Source organism: Chlamydotis macqueenii, chromosome 21 (assembly GCF_036417535.1).
Source record: "Chlamydotis macqueenii isolate bChlMac1 chromosome 21, bChlMac1.mat, whole genome shotgun sequence".
NCBI classification, from domain to species: domain Eukaryota; kingdom Metazoa; phylum Chordata; class Aves; order Otidiformes; family Otididae; genus Chlamydotis; species Chlamydotis macqueenii.
In genome coordinates, this window is record NC_141576.1 from 457,600 (window position 1) to 473,268 (window position 15,669).

General features: G+C 42.1%; 1 protein-coding gene across 4 annotated transcripts; it reads left to right on the forward strand.

Annotated features, from left to right (window-relative positions):
* Positions 1-331: 331 nt before the first annotated feature.
* Positions 332-11,316, forward strand: ERRFI1 (ERBB receptor feedback inhibitor 1). Of its 4 annotated transcripts, none has more exons than XM_086764416.1 (4): positions 332-393; positions 7,761-7,958; positions 8,077-8,153; positions 8,748-11,316. In XM_086764416.1, the coding sequence occupies exons 2-4, from the start codon at positions 7,837-7,839 to the stop codon at positions 9,944-9,946; spliced, it is 1,398 nt and encodes a 465-aa protein (XP_086620542.1). In that variant the 5' UTR covers positions 332-393; positions 7,761-7,836; the 3' UTR covers positions 9,947-11,316. The 4 variants fall into 4 exon arrangements, with proteins under 4 accessions (XP_086620542.1, XP_086620543.1, XP_086620545.1 ...); XM_086764417.1 differs by lacking the exon at positions 332-393 and adding an exon at positions 5,456-5,476; XM_086764418.1 differs by lacking the exon at positions 332-393 and having other exon boundaries at positions 7,888-7,958; positions 8,060-8,153.
* Positions 11,317-15,669: the final 4,353 nt, after the last annotated feature.

Below are 15,669 nucleotides of genomic sequence, written 5' to 3' on the forward strand. Positions count from 1 at the left end.
GCGCGCACCAGCGGCCGTTCCCGCAGACAGGCCCCGAGGAGCGCACAGCGCTGTCGGCGCCCCGGCCCCCGCCGGGGCCGCTGCAGCCCCCGCTCCCCAGCTGTGCCCGGCGAGGCCCAAGCCTCGCGGCAGCACCCACCCATCCCGAAAACGCCACAGCACCTGCAGGGGCCCACGCGCGGCCATCGCCGCTTTAAGGCTATTCCCGACGAGAGGGCAACGTGCGGAGGGGCGCGGGCGGGGGAGGCGGGACTCCCTGGCGGCTCCGCCCCCCCTTATAAGACTGGCCGCCAGCGCGCGGCGCGGCAGTAATCGGGCGCTGTCGGGGCTCGGCGCATGCGTGTCGCGCAAGCGGCCGCGCGGGGACATGCGGAGCTGCGCGACGCTTTCGGGGTGAGTGATGGCCTCCCCGGCGGCCCCTCCTGCCGCCCCGCTCGTTGCCATGGCGGTGGGGCGCCCTCCGCTGCCGCGGCCGCTCCCGCCCGCCGCGCACGCACCTGAGCCGCCCGACAGGGCTCGGCCGCGGCCGCCTCGTACCTGCGGCGCTGGGCCCCGCCGCCGGGGAGGGGAGAGGAGCGGGCAGCCGCCACCGACAGCACCTGCGGGTCGCCCGGCCTCGGTCGGCCCGTGGCCGGCCGGGCCCCTGGCACGGAGCCGCGGTGGCGGCGCGGCCCACGCCAGCGGGCGCGGGGGAAGGCGGCGGGCCGCGGCCCGGGAGGCGCGCCGGGGACGAGCGTGAGCCCGTTTTCTGTCCTTGTGTGGGCGCGGAGGGAGGGGAGTGCGCGCGGGGGCCCAGACCCGCCGCTGTGCCGCTTACCTGCGGGCTCTGGCAGGGAAGCGGCTTGGGCGCGATACCCGCTGTGCTCGCCGCGCCGGGGAGCGCGCCTGGCCGCGGATCGGGAGCGCTCAGGCAGCAGAGGTCTCTCCGGGTAGGACCCGCCCGGAGCCAGCGGTGCCCGTAGCCACGTTCTTGGAAGTCCAGGTGTCATGCCAGGCGTTTTCTTTCTGACCCGAAAGAGTGTCAGTGTTTCCTCTCAACTCGGCTCCTCGCTGCTCCTCGCTCCTGTGAGTAAACGGAGACCGCGTTGTGGGCTCAGGCTCTGTGCTTCGCACTCTAATTTAGAATGGCTTAATTTAGGATAAACATTTCTTCATGACTTAATACCCCAGTACACACTTATCCTCGATTTTCTAAAATAGCCAGTCTGTGGTGTTTAAATCTGGAGACACCACTGTACCCTTCGAGTATTTACAGTACATTTCTCCAGCATGTATGCCTGCTGTGGACGTCCTCTGTGGGGGTTACACAAAGCGAGCAGTCCAGAGTGACTCTGAGACTTCAACGGTCTCCTGTCACTAGCGCACAGACTAAGGACCCTATTATGCAGTATTGCTGAAGCAATAAGCAAAAAACTTGTTATGCTTGATCTAAAGATAACAATAGTTAATTATATATTGATACAGTGGATGGGAAAGGCTCTCACGGCAAGGTCTCTTTGGTCAGTTTGGGGATCCTTAAATCTTTGTCATACTGGAATGACAGGTGAACCATGCCTCTGTTTCACAAACACATTTGCAAATTGTATTTGTAAGTTAGTAAAACTTTAAAAGAGGAAACCAAACTGCTGAATTAACCTGCATTACTTAATGCACAAACCTAGTTTTCTTTCCTCAGCAATTTATCTATATGGGACAATTTAAAATATATTTTTAAAATAGAAGCCTGTCTTTTGAGGAGGCATATGTTCTTAGTGAAGCCCTTTGTCTGCGATCCTCTGCAATATAGAAATTATTTCAGAGGAAAACAGTTCCATTTCTCTGTAGTGGAAAACAGAATTAAAAGTTATCACGGTGTGTCTAAAGCTATGGTTCTGACTGAGTCAGCTATAAAGGAATTTTATTTCCTGAACGTAAGCTGGCTATGTTCACATTAAAATGTTCAGAAGGGTGAAGTACCATACCTTAAGCATGCATCCGAAATCTGACAAGCAGAGGCAAGGCAATTGTCTTACTATTTAATTACTAGTTTTCTACTAGCAATTTACAGGTTCCTCCCAGTTGCTGTGTAGGACTGTGAAATGGTAGTCCAGATTTTAACTGAACTTCCAACTCCTTGATGAACTGCAGTTTTTTGAATATGTTTCAAAATAGCTGACTATTATAATCTAAACACATTTTGTCTGCTGTTCAGTTGATTTGTCTCTTTAAATTTATACCCATCATCATCTGGGGTATACCTGTAGAATTAATTTTATTTGCAACCTCTTATGATCTGAGCAGCATTTTTATCCATCTCCACTAAGCGATCGTAGTCTTAAATTTTCTACCACAGAGTGGTCCATTTCTGGTTGGCAGAATGTGTAGAAAAAAAATCTCTCAAAGCTAAGAATATGCCTCATTTATGTAACAACTGTAAAAAAATAATTCCTATAAATGGAAAAAGACTTCTGAGCCCTGTATCTGAGTGTGATTTGGCTTGTGACTCTAAGGAATGCTGACCTGCATTGTGGAGATTTGATGCATAGTAAATAAGATCTAATTATTTATTAAATTAATAGATTTAAACTAACCTTCTCATGAGGCTGTTTCTGCTAGCTGACTACTAGAGAACTAGGATTTTTTTTGTTTTGTTTTTGCTTTTGGAAGTACATGGAGTTCCAGAAAGTATACTAACAGCTGTTAGGATTTTTGAAGTCAAATTACAAGTCTGAAATACTTAAATAGTAAGAGGTGGCTCTATCTCAGGTATTTACATTAAATAGAAAGTCAATGAAAAAGAAAAAAAGGAAATTACATCACATTGTCAAATAAGGAACAGCTAGCTGGAATGGATGACTTGTAGTGCAAAAATGTGCCCCTCCTCCTATGAATTGCTTCTGAGATTTGTTAAAGATACGTGGTGGCAAGGTGAGCAAAAATAGGTTGTGGATTTAAGGTAGCCACATTTCTTCCCCTCCCAGAAGTAGTAAGTAGGTCTTCCTCCCTCAGCTGTTCTTTCCCATCTCTTATAAGAAGTATATAAGCTGCTTGTCACAAGTGTTGCCTTTATAAAATATGTCCAAAAATTGTGCGGGCATTCAAAAATCTATACAGCAAATTGCTGTATTCCATACCCATTAACTGAAATATTCTAAAGCATGATTTGGTCTATTGGGCATACTAGAAAGGTTTTCTAAATAGTATTCATCTGGAGCCCCCAGCATCAGAAGGATGTGGACCTGCTGGAGCGAGTCCAGAGGAGGGCCACGGAGACGACCAGAGGGCTGGAGCAGCTCTGCTGTGAGGCCAGGCTGAGAGAGCTGGGGCTGTTCAGCCTGGAGAAGAGGAGGCTCCGGGAGACCTGAGAGCGGCTCCCAGTGCCTAAAGGGGGCTGCAGGGAAGATGGGGAGAGACTCTTCAGCAGGGCCTGTTGTGATAGGACAAAGCGTAATGGTTTTAAATGAAAAAGAGGTAGATTTAGATTAGACATAAGGAAGACTTTTTTTTTTTTTTTTTTTTTTTTTTTTACAATGAGGGTGGTGAGACACTGGCCCAGGTTGCCCAGAGAGGCGGTGGATGCCCCATCCCTGGAAACATTCAAGGCCAGGCTGGACAGGGCTCTGCGCAACCTGATGTGGTTGGAGATGTCCCTGCTCCTTGCAGGGGGGTTGGACTGGACCTTTAAAGGTCCCTTCCAACCCTAACTATTCTATGATTCGCCTCAAATATTTGGTTTGTATTGGGGCTGGAAGAACAGGGAACAGTGTAACAAGATTCTCTGTGTGATCAGTGATAGATCTTGAGCTAAAATATATGCAAAAACTTCTTATTTTCTAAATAGAGGATTATTGTTATTGTAACACAAGTATTTAGTGATACATATCAGTATGAAAACTGTGTATTTGGGATGTTTTGTGTAACTCAACTTTGTCTCAAAATTTTTCCAACATATTCCCATATACTTTCCACACTATGTAGATACCCTACTGTTTATGGATGTTTCACCATTTTCAGCTTACACATATTCATTCTATTATTCATCACTCAGTTCAAGTCTGAAGGTATATTTGGCCTTCTAAAAAAAAAAATTTAAAAATATCTCCGATATTTAGAATTATTCATATTTGTTAATCCGAGCAGGCACGAATGGTTAAAAAGTATGTCCTTTGCACAGTTACCTTGCCTTACAGTGGATGGTGTTGATAGCTTCCTAATGCACCGACACACCTTTGAATTGCCTTGGCTTGTATCTGCCCTGTAGTAATTACTAGTTATAGTTTTAGTTTGAATTAACTCATTTTCTTTTGAATAACACTGAAACCTTAAGTCTTCAAAAGTGCTCAAAGTCCTTCAATCTGTCTAAGTGCCATAATCTATGCATAACTAGGCCAGACAAGCAGAGTAACCAGAAACCCATTCTGTGCAAATGAAAGGCAAACAAGCATGAGATCCAGAGTGCTTCATTACTGCATAGCATCCATTTTCTTTAGCTAGTGTAGTTTGATTTTATTTATTGTTAAGATTCTTAGGTCTTTAGGGAGGCAAGATTGGGCCAACAGTTACAGTGAAAACTATTGGTGTTTATATCTTCATGACTGACTTTTGTAATTTTTTTTTTTTTTTTTAAAGACAATTACTGGAAAATAGTAGCATCCTTAAACACGTACTGGTCAGCTTTTGTAAGAGCACACTGTCTACAATACAGAGTCTGTACTCCTGAATTATATGTCCTCATGGCTCCATCTTAAGATACTGTTTCTTCAAACAAGCTATTGCATGTTTTAAAATACAAGCACCAACTCTCTAGACTCCACTGAAAAAGTAGTGAAAGAGCACACACATCTTACCTCTCTTGATACTCCTAGCTTAAGGCACGGAGGACAGTTTCATAACTCCGTCCATTCACAGGTCCCCACTGAAATGTTGAAGCAAGTCACCTTCTGTAAATTCACAAAGAAGTTATTGTTAGCAGGCAAGTTTTATGACTGCAAAATTTGTCTGTGCTTTATTTTTTAAAAATAGCGTTGATTCAAACAAGTGAAAATTACCTTTTCCTAGAGTATATAAATATTTAAGTCCATTTCAGAAGTTGAGCTTAGCATTCCAGAGGGATTTCAGAGAGGCGGTTGTGCAACTGACAGTCTTGAGAGCTGAGATTTAGACGGCATTCAGAAAGCTGACACAGTAATTACTAGCAGTGGTTTTGGCATAGGATCTGATGGAGGCTGGGCTTCTTAATCCCAGCAAGGGTTGTATGTTATCATAGCAAGCACATTACATGTGCTCTCAAACTACAGCAATGCCACCCCCCTTTTCTGTCTCATTTTTTATATCATAATCAATGTCTCGCTCATGGTCTTGTTGGATCTTGTATGCATGCTGAGGTGGAGTGCTATCATTTGCTGACTAATCAGTGCTCTGTATCAGTGATTTTTCAACTTGTGAGTTACATTTGACTTCAGACAACACTGAAATGGAAGTGCAAACTCCTTCATAGGTATTAGCCTTAAGTTCACTAATTCATGCTCCTTCATTTCTTTTGCAGATTCATTGCTAATACGATAGGATCTGTGAGGCACGAAAAAAATCACTGCTCAATACAGTGTGAGCTGATGTGATGGATGTTTTATTTGCAAATTGCATTAATGTGATAGGGAGTAATTTTAGAATTGGTGCTGTATTTGTACTGTGCTGCTTAAATCTTTTTGACGAATGGATTTCTCCCCTAAAGACAACGGTTCTGCTTGCATTTAAAGAACTGGAAGGAAGAACTGCTCTTAGAGGACTACTAGAGATTTTGAACTCATTTGCTAATCAGAACTACGTTATTGCTTCCTGGGGCTGTATGTTTATGTTTAATTTTACTATGAAAACCTGCAATTCCCATTATTGGGAAGGGTCCAACTTGACTGTGTAGCACAAAAATTTCCAGTTAAGCTAGCATTTAAGGTGATTGTCTGAGAAGGAAGAAGATGGTCTTTACTAAAATCAGGAGGCCTGAAGTAAGTAGGACTGAGACTCTAATGCTCTGCTGCAGCAGAGAGAACACTGGTTTGGCCCTGGTTCACTTCTATTAAAGCTAATAGCCTCCTGTCTAGAGTTCTTCTTAAATGGCTGGCTAAAATACACTGGGTATCTGGTAGTGAATAAAAAAGTCCCACTTCTGTTGACACATGGGTGATCACTATTAGTCATGATCAAGAAAACCATCTTCCCTCTTAAAGGGAACGTGAGGTCTTGCACATTATGAACATACATACTGTCAGAAGCTATTTTGCATGTATTGTTGGCTTGGATGATCAATACTGGACCCAATTCAAATTTAGAAAAGCATAGCAGAGTTGTTCTTTCTCAACAATTGTTTATTAAAGGCAAGTAGTGGTGTTAGATTGCAAATTAATCCTCGGCCACCTAGTTTACAGTCCTGTTTAAGAGTCTGTCCATTCCTCATGCTGCAAGTAAGTATAATGGATCTTTCCTCTCAATGAAAAAGGAAGATTACACATCTGCATAGAATGCCCATTTTTTAACAGATTTAGCATAAGCATAAGCTATTACTTGTTTCTGTACCCCATTTTCTTGCAGTACCGTGCTGTGAAGGCGTTTTCTTGACCTGTACATTGCTCTATAGTTAGTTTACTTTTCTTTAGGTGGAATTTTTTCTTTGTCGGGGGAAAAGGAAGTTCATGTTAAGAAACTGGTCATATTCTTGATTCTCAAGAGAGATACAAATTAAACTGTTTTGGGTGGGTTGGCTTTGGGATTCTCAAGAGAGATACAAATTAAACTGTTTTGGGTGGGTTGGCTTTGGGATTTCTTTTTTAATTTTTTTTTTTTTTTTCCCAAAGGCATATAACACCATATTCTTATTTGGTGAATTTAGGATGTTTGAGTAGATGAAGCACAGACCCAGAGAACGTCTTTGCTTATAGTCTTGGATTTAATTTCTCCTGCCTTCAGAATGTTGACTACTTTTATATTGTCCCCCCCAATAATCCATTCTGAATTTCCTAAACAAAGCCCTGTGAGTCAGCTTGTTCTTAAGCTATGATTACTTATTCAATATAAAGCAATTGCCAAGACTTTTTTTGTTGTAAATGGGTCAGACTAAGCATTGTTCACACATTCAAAATAAATCTGAATACAGCAGGGCAGTTTAAGATGAGAATATTTCATATCACTAGATCTCCAATTTGTTTGAAATAGCTAGAAGACTTGAGGCTGGTTTAAAGTATCTTAATGCTCAAGTTTGTTAATAATAGCAACTGCTTTACGTAAAGTTTTGAAATTCTGATTGAAGTAGTTAGTAATTCTGTTTATTGGAGCAAAGGCCATTTGTAAGGCTATTGAAGGTAGTACTTAAAAACAGACTAGGCTGTTACATGTTGCCTACATTGGAAACCATAAACTTATTAGCAAAAATGTACAACTAAAGATAGATAGCTACTAGAAAGGTGAAGAGATTGTTCTGGAAGACAAATTTGCCTGAATAACTGTCAGTTTATGTACAAGAACTGACATTGATGCACAGGTGCCACATATCAATAGCTTTACTGAACATATTTTTCTTTTTTCTAAACAGTTTAATTCTGTAGGAGAACTTGCCTATTTTGTACTTCAGTTTTGCAGTCAGACAAAATAACAAGTTTGGTAAAGTTTTCCTATTGGCAAGTATTAGTACAAAAGGCCTCATTTAATTCCTTGAAACACTGAAATTTCAGATGAGACATGAACTCATCAAGTTTGCATTTCTGATATTTACATCCTTCTCTCTTTTGAAGGGAATGAAAACTGCAGGAAACCTGTCAAGGCCTGTGAATTTCTAGGGTCGTGAGACATCACTAGAGAGCCAGTGCAATGTCAACTGCAGGAGTTGCTGCTCAGGAGATGAGAGTCCCATTAAAAACCGGATTTCTTCACACTAGTCAAGGGATGGGGAGTCTGAAAACCTGCTGGGGTAGCCACAGTGGATTTGAAAAGTGAGTGAGGCTAAAATTTGATCTATTGCATCTTCCTGTGTATGACATGAGCATTAAGAATACTTGTAGCAGTACTGACCTATGGTTAATTTACAGTGAAGGTTTTTCTTTTTTTTAGTACTTTCTTTAATGTGGACCCTATAGCAGTGGCATATAATTTGAATCCATCAACAGAGCAACATTTACCATCCATTGGTAAGTATAAAGGGTAACACGTCTGTCTTTTGGTAGTGTAATAGATTAGTCTTGGGAAAAAAAAAAGAAATACTCAAGTCTTCACTAAGATACTAAATGCTTTCTCATTCTGGATATAAGGCTGCCCTCTGGTGACGGAATGCAAACATTTCAAGAAAATACTACCGTTCGAGGCCAACCAAAAAAACATTTTAACTAAGGTGATCAAGTTAAAACAATCAAACAACACTTTCCCTTGAACTTACAGGCCTCTGAGTCGCCATTACACTTCTGACAGAAAAGCCATTTAGTAAAATAGCACTTGTTCTGGCCTAGTCCTCTGCTGGGACCTTTGTAGCTGTAGCTCTGTTCTGTTGCTTCTGCTTGGGGTCTCTTGAACTACCTCATTTAACTGGAGCACTAGCCTAAAACAATATGATAATCAGCTGCTCTCTTAACGCATAAATCCACAGCCAAATTTTGCTGCTGGAGTCATTAAGCAGATGTTACTTATTGTTGCATTAGAAGGAATTAAATAGTTAAATGTGCAGTGGCAAAGTCATACACTAGAGTGTTACTTAGGAAAGTGTTTCTAAGACCTTCTCACCTTTTCAGGGCACTCCTCCAACCATGCTTCCATGAATGACCACAGCTTTGCTGAAAGTTGCATCCAAGTCCCATCTCAGAAGTCCAGTCCACCTCCTATAAGTCCCAAAAATGAACAGCCGATTTCAAGATATGAAGACCATCTCGTCCCTGGCTTTAGTAAACTGTCATTAACCACAGGCTGTGTTTCTGAAGAAACATCTCCTCACATGCCAATAAAAAATGGGCCAATTCAATTTCTGTCTGCATCTTCCAACGACCGTAGCTCCAGGCCACTACCCCCTCTGCCTATTTCTGAAGACCTTACTCCAGATGAGGTTGACAAAGAGGTGGAATTCCTGACTAGCTCAGATACTGATTTTTTGTTAGAAGGTTATGAACTTCCTCCTTTTAAATCCAGTGCTCCAAGCCGGCGGAGCTTTAGAGGCTGTGGACAAATCAACTATGCATACTTTGATACTCCAACAGGACCAAAACCAGAAGATGCCAACCCTACGCAAAGCCTAAGTGGATACATATCCAGTATTTATCCTCCTCCACAGCAGCTGCATCGACGTTTACGAAGGTCCCATTCTGGGCCAGCTGGATCTCTTAATAAACCAGTAGTAAGACTATCTGGATATTTAAACAGGTCTTCTCCAAACTCTGATGAAGATAAACCAGAGATTCCACCAAGGGTTCCCATACCTCCAAGGGCTCTGAAACCAGATTACAGAAGGTGGTCAGCAGAAGTTGCTTCTAGTGCATACAGTGATGAAGACAGGCCTCCAAAAGTGCCCCCAAGAGAACCTTTGTCATGCAGCAATTCCCGTACACCGAGTCCCAAAAGCCTGCCGTCATACCTCAATGGGGTTATGCCCCCCACCCAGAGTTTTGCACCTGATCCTAAGTATGTCAGCAGCAAAGCTCTCCAAAGACAAAATAGTGAAGGATCTTCCAATAGGGTCCCTTGCATTCTTCCAATTATTGAAAATGGTAAGAAGGCCAGTTCAACACACTACTATCTGCTGCCTGAAAGGCCTCCATATTTGGACAAGTATGAGAAGTTCTTCAGAGAAGCAGAAGAAAGTAGCCCTAACACAGAGGTTCAGTCCTGGTCTGGTGACTGCACGGCCTCTTCAGCCCCAACAAAACTGGACTCAAAACCTAGAATGGACATAGCTGGTCATCTGAAACGAAAACACCTTTCTTATGTGGTTTCCCCATAGTCTCTGGGAGCACAGTCTCAGCTCGGTTGTTCAGGATGGAGCTGAACTTTATCATGTTACAAAGTGCTTAAGGTTCTCAGATAATGAAGTAGGACCAGTTTGTCCTCCGAGAAATAGAAAGTGGATGGTAAAGTCCTCTTATGCTGCCTGTCTCTGATATGTTTCTTAAGACTGTTTTTTGTCTTGGTATGTATAGCTGAAAACCTACAACGATTCCACAGAAACATATGGAGGGATAGTAGTCACAGTTGGCCAGTTATATGCTACCTAGATTAACATATTTGGTAGTCATATTAAAAAAAAAAAATCTAGCTTTGCTTATGATCACTTATAAAGCTTGACAACAGAGCAGATAATGCAGTACAGTTTTTGTCTCGGGCAGTTCCAAAATTTCTTTCACACAGTAACTCTGCTGAGGACAGACTCTGTCCTCTGACTAGGATATGCCAACCTGGTACGAAGGTAACTGCAAGATCCGATATACACTTCAAGACTTGGCAAGTATATTGGAAGTGTGTTTCAAAAGATGAATCTGTTTTACAACGTAATTTGACACTAATAGACTTTTAAAGCAAGTTAGGCTTTGTGGATTCTTTCAGTTGCTAGACACAATTGGCTCAATTTTGCCATTTTCTCCCAGGAGAGACTTGGACCAGCTGTAGCTAAGCCTCTGCTGCTGCCCTTTTCCTGGTGGATCCTAAAAACATGTGAAAATGTCCTGAAAGTGGCAGAGGATATGAGCAGCTGTATGGCTGCTATTAGGTAGGCAGTAACAACAACATGCTCACCTAGAGTCTGCAACTCTGACTGTATTAAATACAGAAACACACCACAAGCTGGTCTTGTGTTTTGGTTTCTATTCAGTATTTTAGGGGAGGAGGAGAGTGTGAGAAAAAAAAACAAAACATGATTCCATTTATGAACAGTGTCAGTCCCATCTCTCGCTGCTTCAGATGCTGTTTCTTGCTGTTTCATCTTTCCTCATTGTGCCTCAGCAATCCAGTGAAGTACACTGAGGTGCCACGTTTGTGCGTTAGCAGTTTCTCACACTCATTTTGATTGCATTTATCCTCTTACAGATAAGCACAAGAGAAAAGGTGCTCATTAATGGAGGTACAGAAGATGAATGTCTTCCTCCTAACAGAAATAAACAAGCTGTTTACAGTTTCAACTGCTGAATGAGATGTTTGAGCTATTTTAAAGCTTACTTTTTTTTTGTTTTAGTACAGACTAAATGAAGGTGAAATACATGCTATAGAAATGCACTGATATTTCTGCATTGTGTACAGTATTGAATAAAAAAGAATTACCTTTGTATTTTGAATATTGTCATGTCTTGAGTTTATTAAAGTTATAAAATATTTATGATACATTTTGGTTTTTTGATTTATTGACTAGCATATGCAATTGTGCATTGGAGTTCTGCATTTACTGGAAAGTTCAAAGTGAATAATGTTAAATGTGCAACAGATGTTGAATTCAGCTTGCATTTAATTAAAATTAAGATTCCTGCAGAAGTGTTCAATAACTCACACTGCACACCATTAATTTTAATTCCTCCTTACTGTGTGGTAGCATGGTGTCTATAGTTTTGTGCTGGCAATAAAGCATCCTATAAGCTTAAGTTATTTGACCTATCATTATTAATAAACTTTGTTATTTGTGGAGTCACCCGTTCCACGTTTGGCACCATTGTACAGAAAAGAGAGGGCAGTAGTGTTCCTGTCTTAAATTTCTCACCTGTTAAAAAGAACCAAATTGTACATCATGGGTGACTGAAGAGGAGCTGCTCATAATCTGAGGATGAAAAAAGCTTGAGTATAGCATGGTAATTTTTTTCTTCTTCTTAAGAAAGGAATTGTGAATACTCGTCATAAAGCAAGTGTATTTAACTGTAGTATGTGAACCATGGATAAGGTTACTGAAGACAAAGCATCACACAACTTTGATCTTTTAGCTGTGTACGCAAGTAAATACTTGCCTTGACAGTCTGAAGTCTTCACATTTTTTTTAATGGGCTTATTTCAGAATAAAGCAAGTTACCATTCTTGGAATTATACTCTATGCTAAAATGTCAGATGTAGTTTTTAAGTAATGCCTAATTGCTTGGCTTTAACAGCTGGGGAGATTGCTAAGCTTCATTTACGTAGGTGCTTGAAAAACCTACTGCTGTGGCATAACACTGCTAAGAACCCACGCAGATTTGCTTCCAAAACATAAACAAGTTACCTAATCCTGTGCAAGGCTGTTGACTATAATATTCATCCTACTGAAAGCTCTGCTTCCCCTCCACCCCCTAGATTTCTCCAAGGTGGAACGAGTCAAATTCATACTTGCAGTCTTCCCCTTAAATCTGAGCAGCTTTAACCTGAGGACCCCAAAATAACATACCTTCTCAGTTAGACAATCACTGCTGCAGCAAACAGATCAATGCTGCTAAGCTGCAGCTCGTTCCTTGTCAATTGTGACACTTAGCACAGGCTCAGTAGTCATCATTTCAGCAGAACTCTTGTCTAAAACCAAGCAACTGCCCTGCAAATGTCTTCCAGCTCTTGCCTCTGGGTCCCGCTCCATTCCTCATACTTGGAACCCCTCTTTTTAGCCTTAAGTTCCTGAACAGACTGCTCTTTACCCCTTACCTGGAAGCACCCGAATTCCCAAAGGCCTCAAGTCTCAGTTCTGCGCTTAACAGCATTTACTCTCCAATTAGCAGCAAAGCCACTCTTGGATGGGAAAAAGAAAGCTTTCCCATCCAGATACTCCATAGCAAGCATCTTCCTGCTTTTGGTGGGGTTGTTTTGGCTTAAAGCATTCATGGCTAGCATGCACACTGAGAAATGAATCCCTTGGCAGGGAGGCCAACCCAGGCATTCTGTATTGCTGGATGTCTTAAGGCATTGCATTTGGATGAAGTAGAACCGCAAGTCCAAGCTATCACACTCGCTTCCAGGTCTCATTCACTGTTCTCTGTGAACACAGTGATGGGATAAGCTTTCTGTCCTAACTCATTACACTTCGTTCTGTTCTGATGCTATTGCTCAGTATTTACACAAGCCAAGTCAGAGACTTCTAAAGTAACTAACAGCTGAACACATCTTTATAAAACAGGGTGTTTGTTACAATTCCCTCAGCCCCGCACCCGGCGCTTATTTTCACTTCTGTTTGCAGTGGAAGTTCCTAGTCATTAGGCTAAAACCTTTTCAGCTAATGTAGCAGCAAGACATCTTTTACTTCCTCACAATAAGATCTACTTCTGAGTACAAACTATTTTCATCTTTATAGCACTGAAAAGCTTAAAAACCTTACAAAACTTGTGCTTTTGAATGGTCTTACCTAACCTTTTCTGAAATTAAAAAAGTGTAAAACTTAACCTAACCTCCATTATAGTTTTTCTCCTAGAGGAAAAAAAAACCAAACAAACAAACAAAAAACCACCAAAAAAACCCCACCCCAAAACAGAATTGCATACTCCTTTCCTGAAAGTATTGGTATTGTCTACTCAGTCCTGAGTAATAAAAAAAAAAAATTAAAAAAAATTTAAAAAAATTACTCTGTAGTGATGCTATCTTTCCTACTGTGTTTCAGCTGTGTAAAGTCTCATTCCAGACATTAAACAATGAACTTGAGTTTAATACAACTGTAACTGAAGTAAACCAGACTGAACCTGAATTGAAAATAGTGACAGGAATTGCCTGGCTCCGAGCAAGACATTCAAACAGGTTACAGAGCTCACGTGCCTCTTCAGTACGAGGAAAGTAATTTATAGGCAAGTCTTAAGTAACTTGGCCATTTTCCCTTTAAAAATCCAAAGTAATGAGGTTTCACTGAGGACTTGGTTCACAGTTCAGCGGTCCTCTCTGGGTGATGGTAAGGGGGTCACTGACAAAGGCAGACAGAAGCCTCTAAGTATTCTTATACACTAGATTCCTGTGCTTTGGGGGACAAAGTTTGCATGACCCAAAAACTGTATTCTATCTTCCAAGTGAGTAATTAAGGCTGCAGAGCTGTGGGGGAAGCTTTGCAAGTTCTGGCCAGAAGACATTTCTCTGCTCATCCCCTGACACATGATAAGACTTGTCAGGACACAACATGCTTTTGCAACAGTCTGATCACATGTTTGAATATTTAGAGCTTGGGCTCACCTGGGCAAGGCCTGATAGCTTGCCTCTGAGGAGGAAGGGCCTTGCCAGATAGATTTGACTGGAATAATCACACTTCAAAGCAGTTATGACTTGATACACTGAAGTCTGAAGAGTCAAGGAATTTGTGTTAAAGCAGAGAAGACATGCATCTAAGGAAAGATGGACTAGAGGACTTTTAAAGGTCCCTTCCAATCCAAGCCATTCTATGATTCTATGAAAGACAATGCTTCTGACAACCTTCTGATTCAAGAAGTGGGCTACACATACTGCTCACCTGCCCCAGCAGTCTTTCTTGCCTCAGTAGTGCTGTTGTGACCACCCAGGAGGCAGCTGTGCTGGGGCAAAGGGAATTGTATCTTGACAAACTATATGGGGCTGGATCCAGAGCAGCCCTACGCTGAACCCATGTTCGCTGAGTAGACCTCAATGAGATGGAGCTGGCAGCAAAGTTGGTGAGAAGGGGTGTGTGGGCGGGGTTGGGAGGGGTGACCTCTCCCCCAGGCTCAAAATTGTCAATACCACAAGCAAAAGCATGCGCTAAATAACCAATGCCAGCAAGAAGCATCTGTCATTGTGTACCCTGTGCAAGGGTCAGTGTTGGCCAGTGCTGCTTGGCTGCTCTGATGTTGGCGAAACACCTTGCCCTGGGTGAGTTTCAGACTAGCAAATCAACCCAGAGAGGTTGAGTGTAGCTGATAACTAAAGGATAGGGTGTTTGCCTCAACCTACCTTTTCCTGAAAGGAAGAGGCTGCATTAGTACCTGGTGACTTGAAAAACCCATTAGGTTAACTTCTCCACCATGTTAACTTGCTCTTAAACAGATAATGTCAGGAAATAACACGCAGCTGTCAATCATCAGTTTCTCTTACATCATAAGAGATAAATCAAAACAGAAAATAAACTTGATTTGGAAGCATACTAACTGACAACATAATTAAATTCTGCAGTCATTTAAAATCACTGATTGTTGTTGTTGCTGCCACTATTAGTTTTCCATTCACTCCCAGACTGCAATAGGCACGATTGCTACTGTACTGAAACTGCAGAAGAACTCTCACCTGAGACTGCATTTCCTCCTGCCGCAGCCTTGGTTTTGTTTTTAAACAGTCTGAGTGAAGTGGCAGGTTTGACATGATAAATGAAAGCATCCCTCTGGTCCAGAGCAAAGACACCAGTTTTGCAAGGGCAGTTATTAGAGTAGGGAGTAGTTGCTGATGGTGTTCAAACCGAGTCTTGTCAGGAATTCAGGGTTAAGATGATGACCAGATCAGTCATGGTGGAATTCCGAGCCTTCAAAGTCATGATTACAGACTGTGGCCCTTATAAACACTTCGAATAGTATTACAAGCTGTATGTTAAATACATGCTGTCTAGGTTACTGTCGAGAAGGAAACTTGAGATGGAGGTAACAAGATGCATCATTTTACCTTGTAGGGTCTCTGCAGCTAGGTAACCTCTTTATTTGTGTGTGTTTGTGTGTTTTGAGTGCTCCTGGGTTAAACTTTATTTTTTGTAAAGTAGCCTAATCTTTTCTTGATAGCTTGCTTTCATTTAACACTGAAAACATATAGCAAATTTTA

What these genes read in the sequence shown, in the direction of transcription:
- ERRFI1 (XM_086764416.1), top strand. Translation starts at nt 7,837, where the DNA reads ATGTCAACTGCAGGAGTTGCTGCTCAGGAGATGAGAGTCCCATTAAAA. An exon ending in AGCCACAGTGGATTTGAAAA is followed by an intron (nt 7,959 to 8,076) that starts GTGAGTGAGGCT and finishes TCTTTTTTTTAG; the next exon opens with TACTTTCTTTAATGTGGACC. An exon ending in GCAACATTTACCATCCATTG is followed by an intron (nt 8,154 to 8,747) that starts GTAAGTATAAAG and finishes TCACCTTTTCAG; the next exon opens with GGCACTCCTCCAACCATGCT.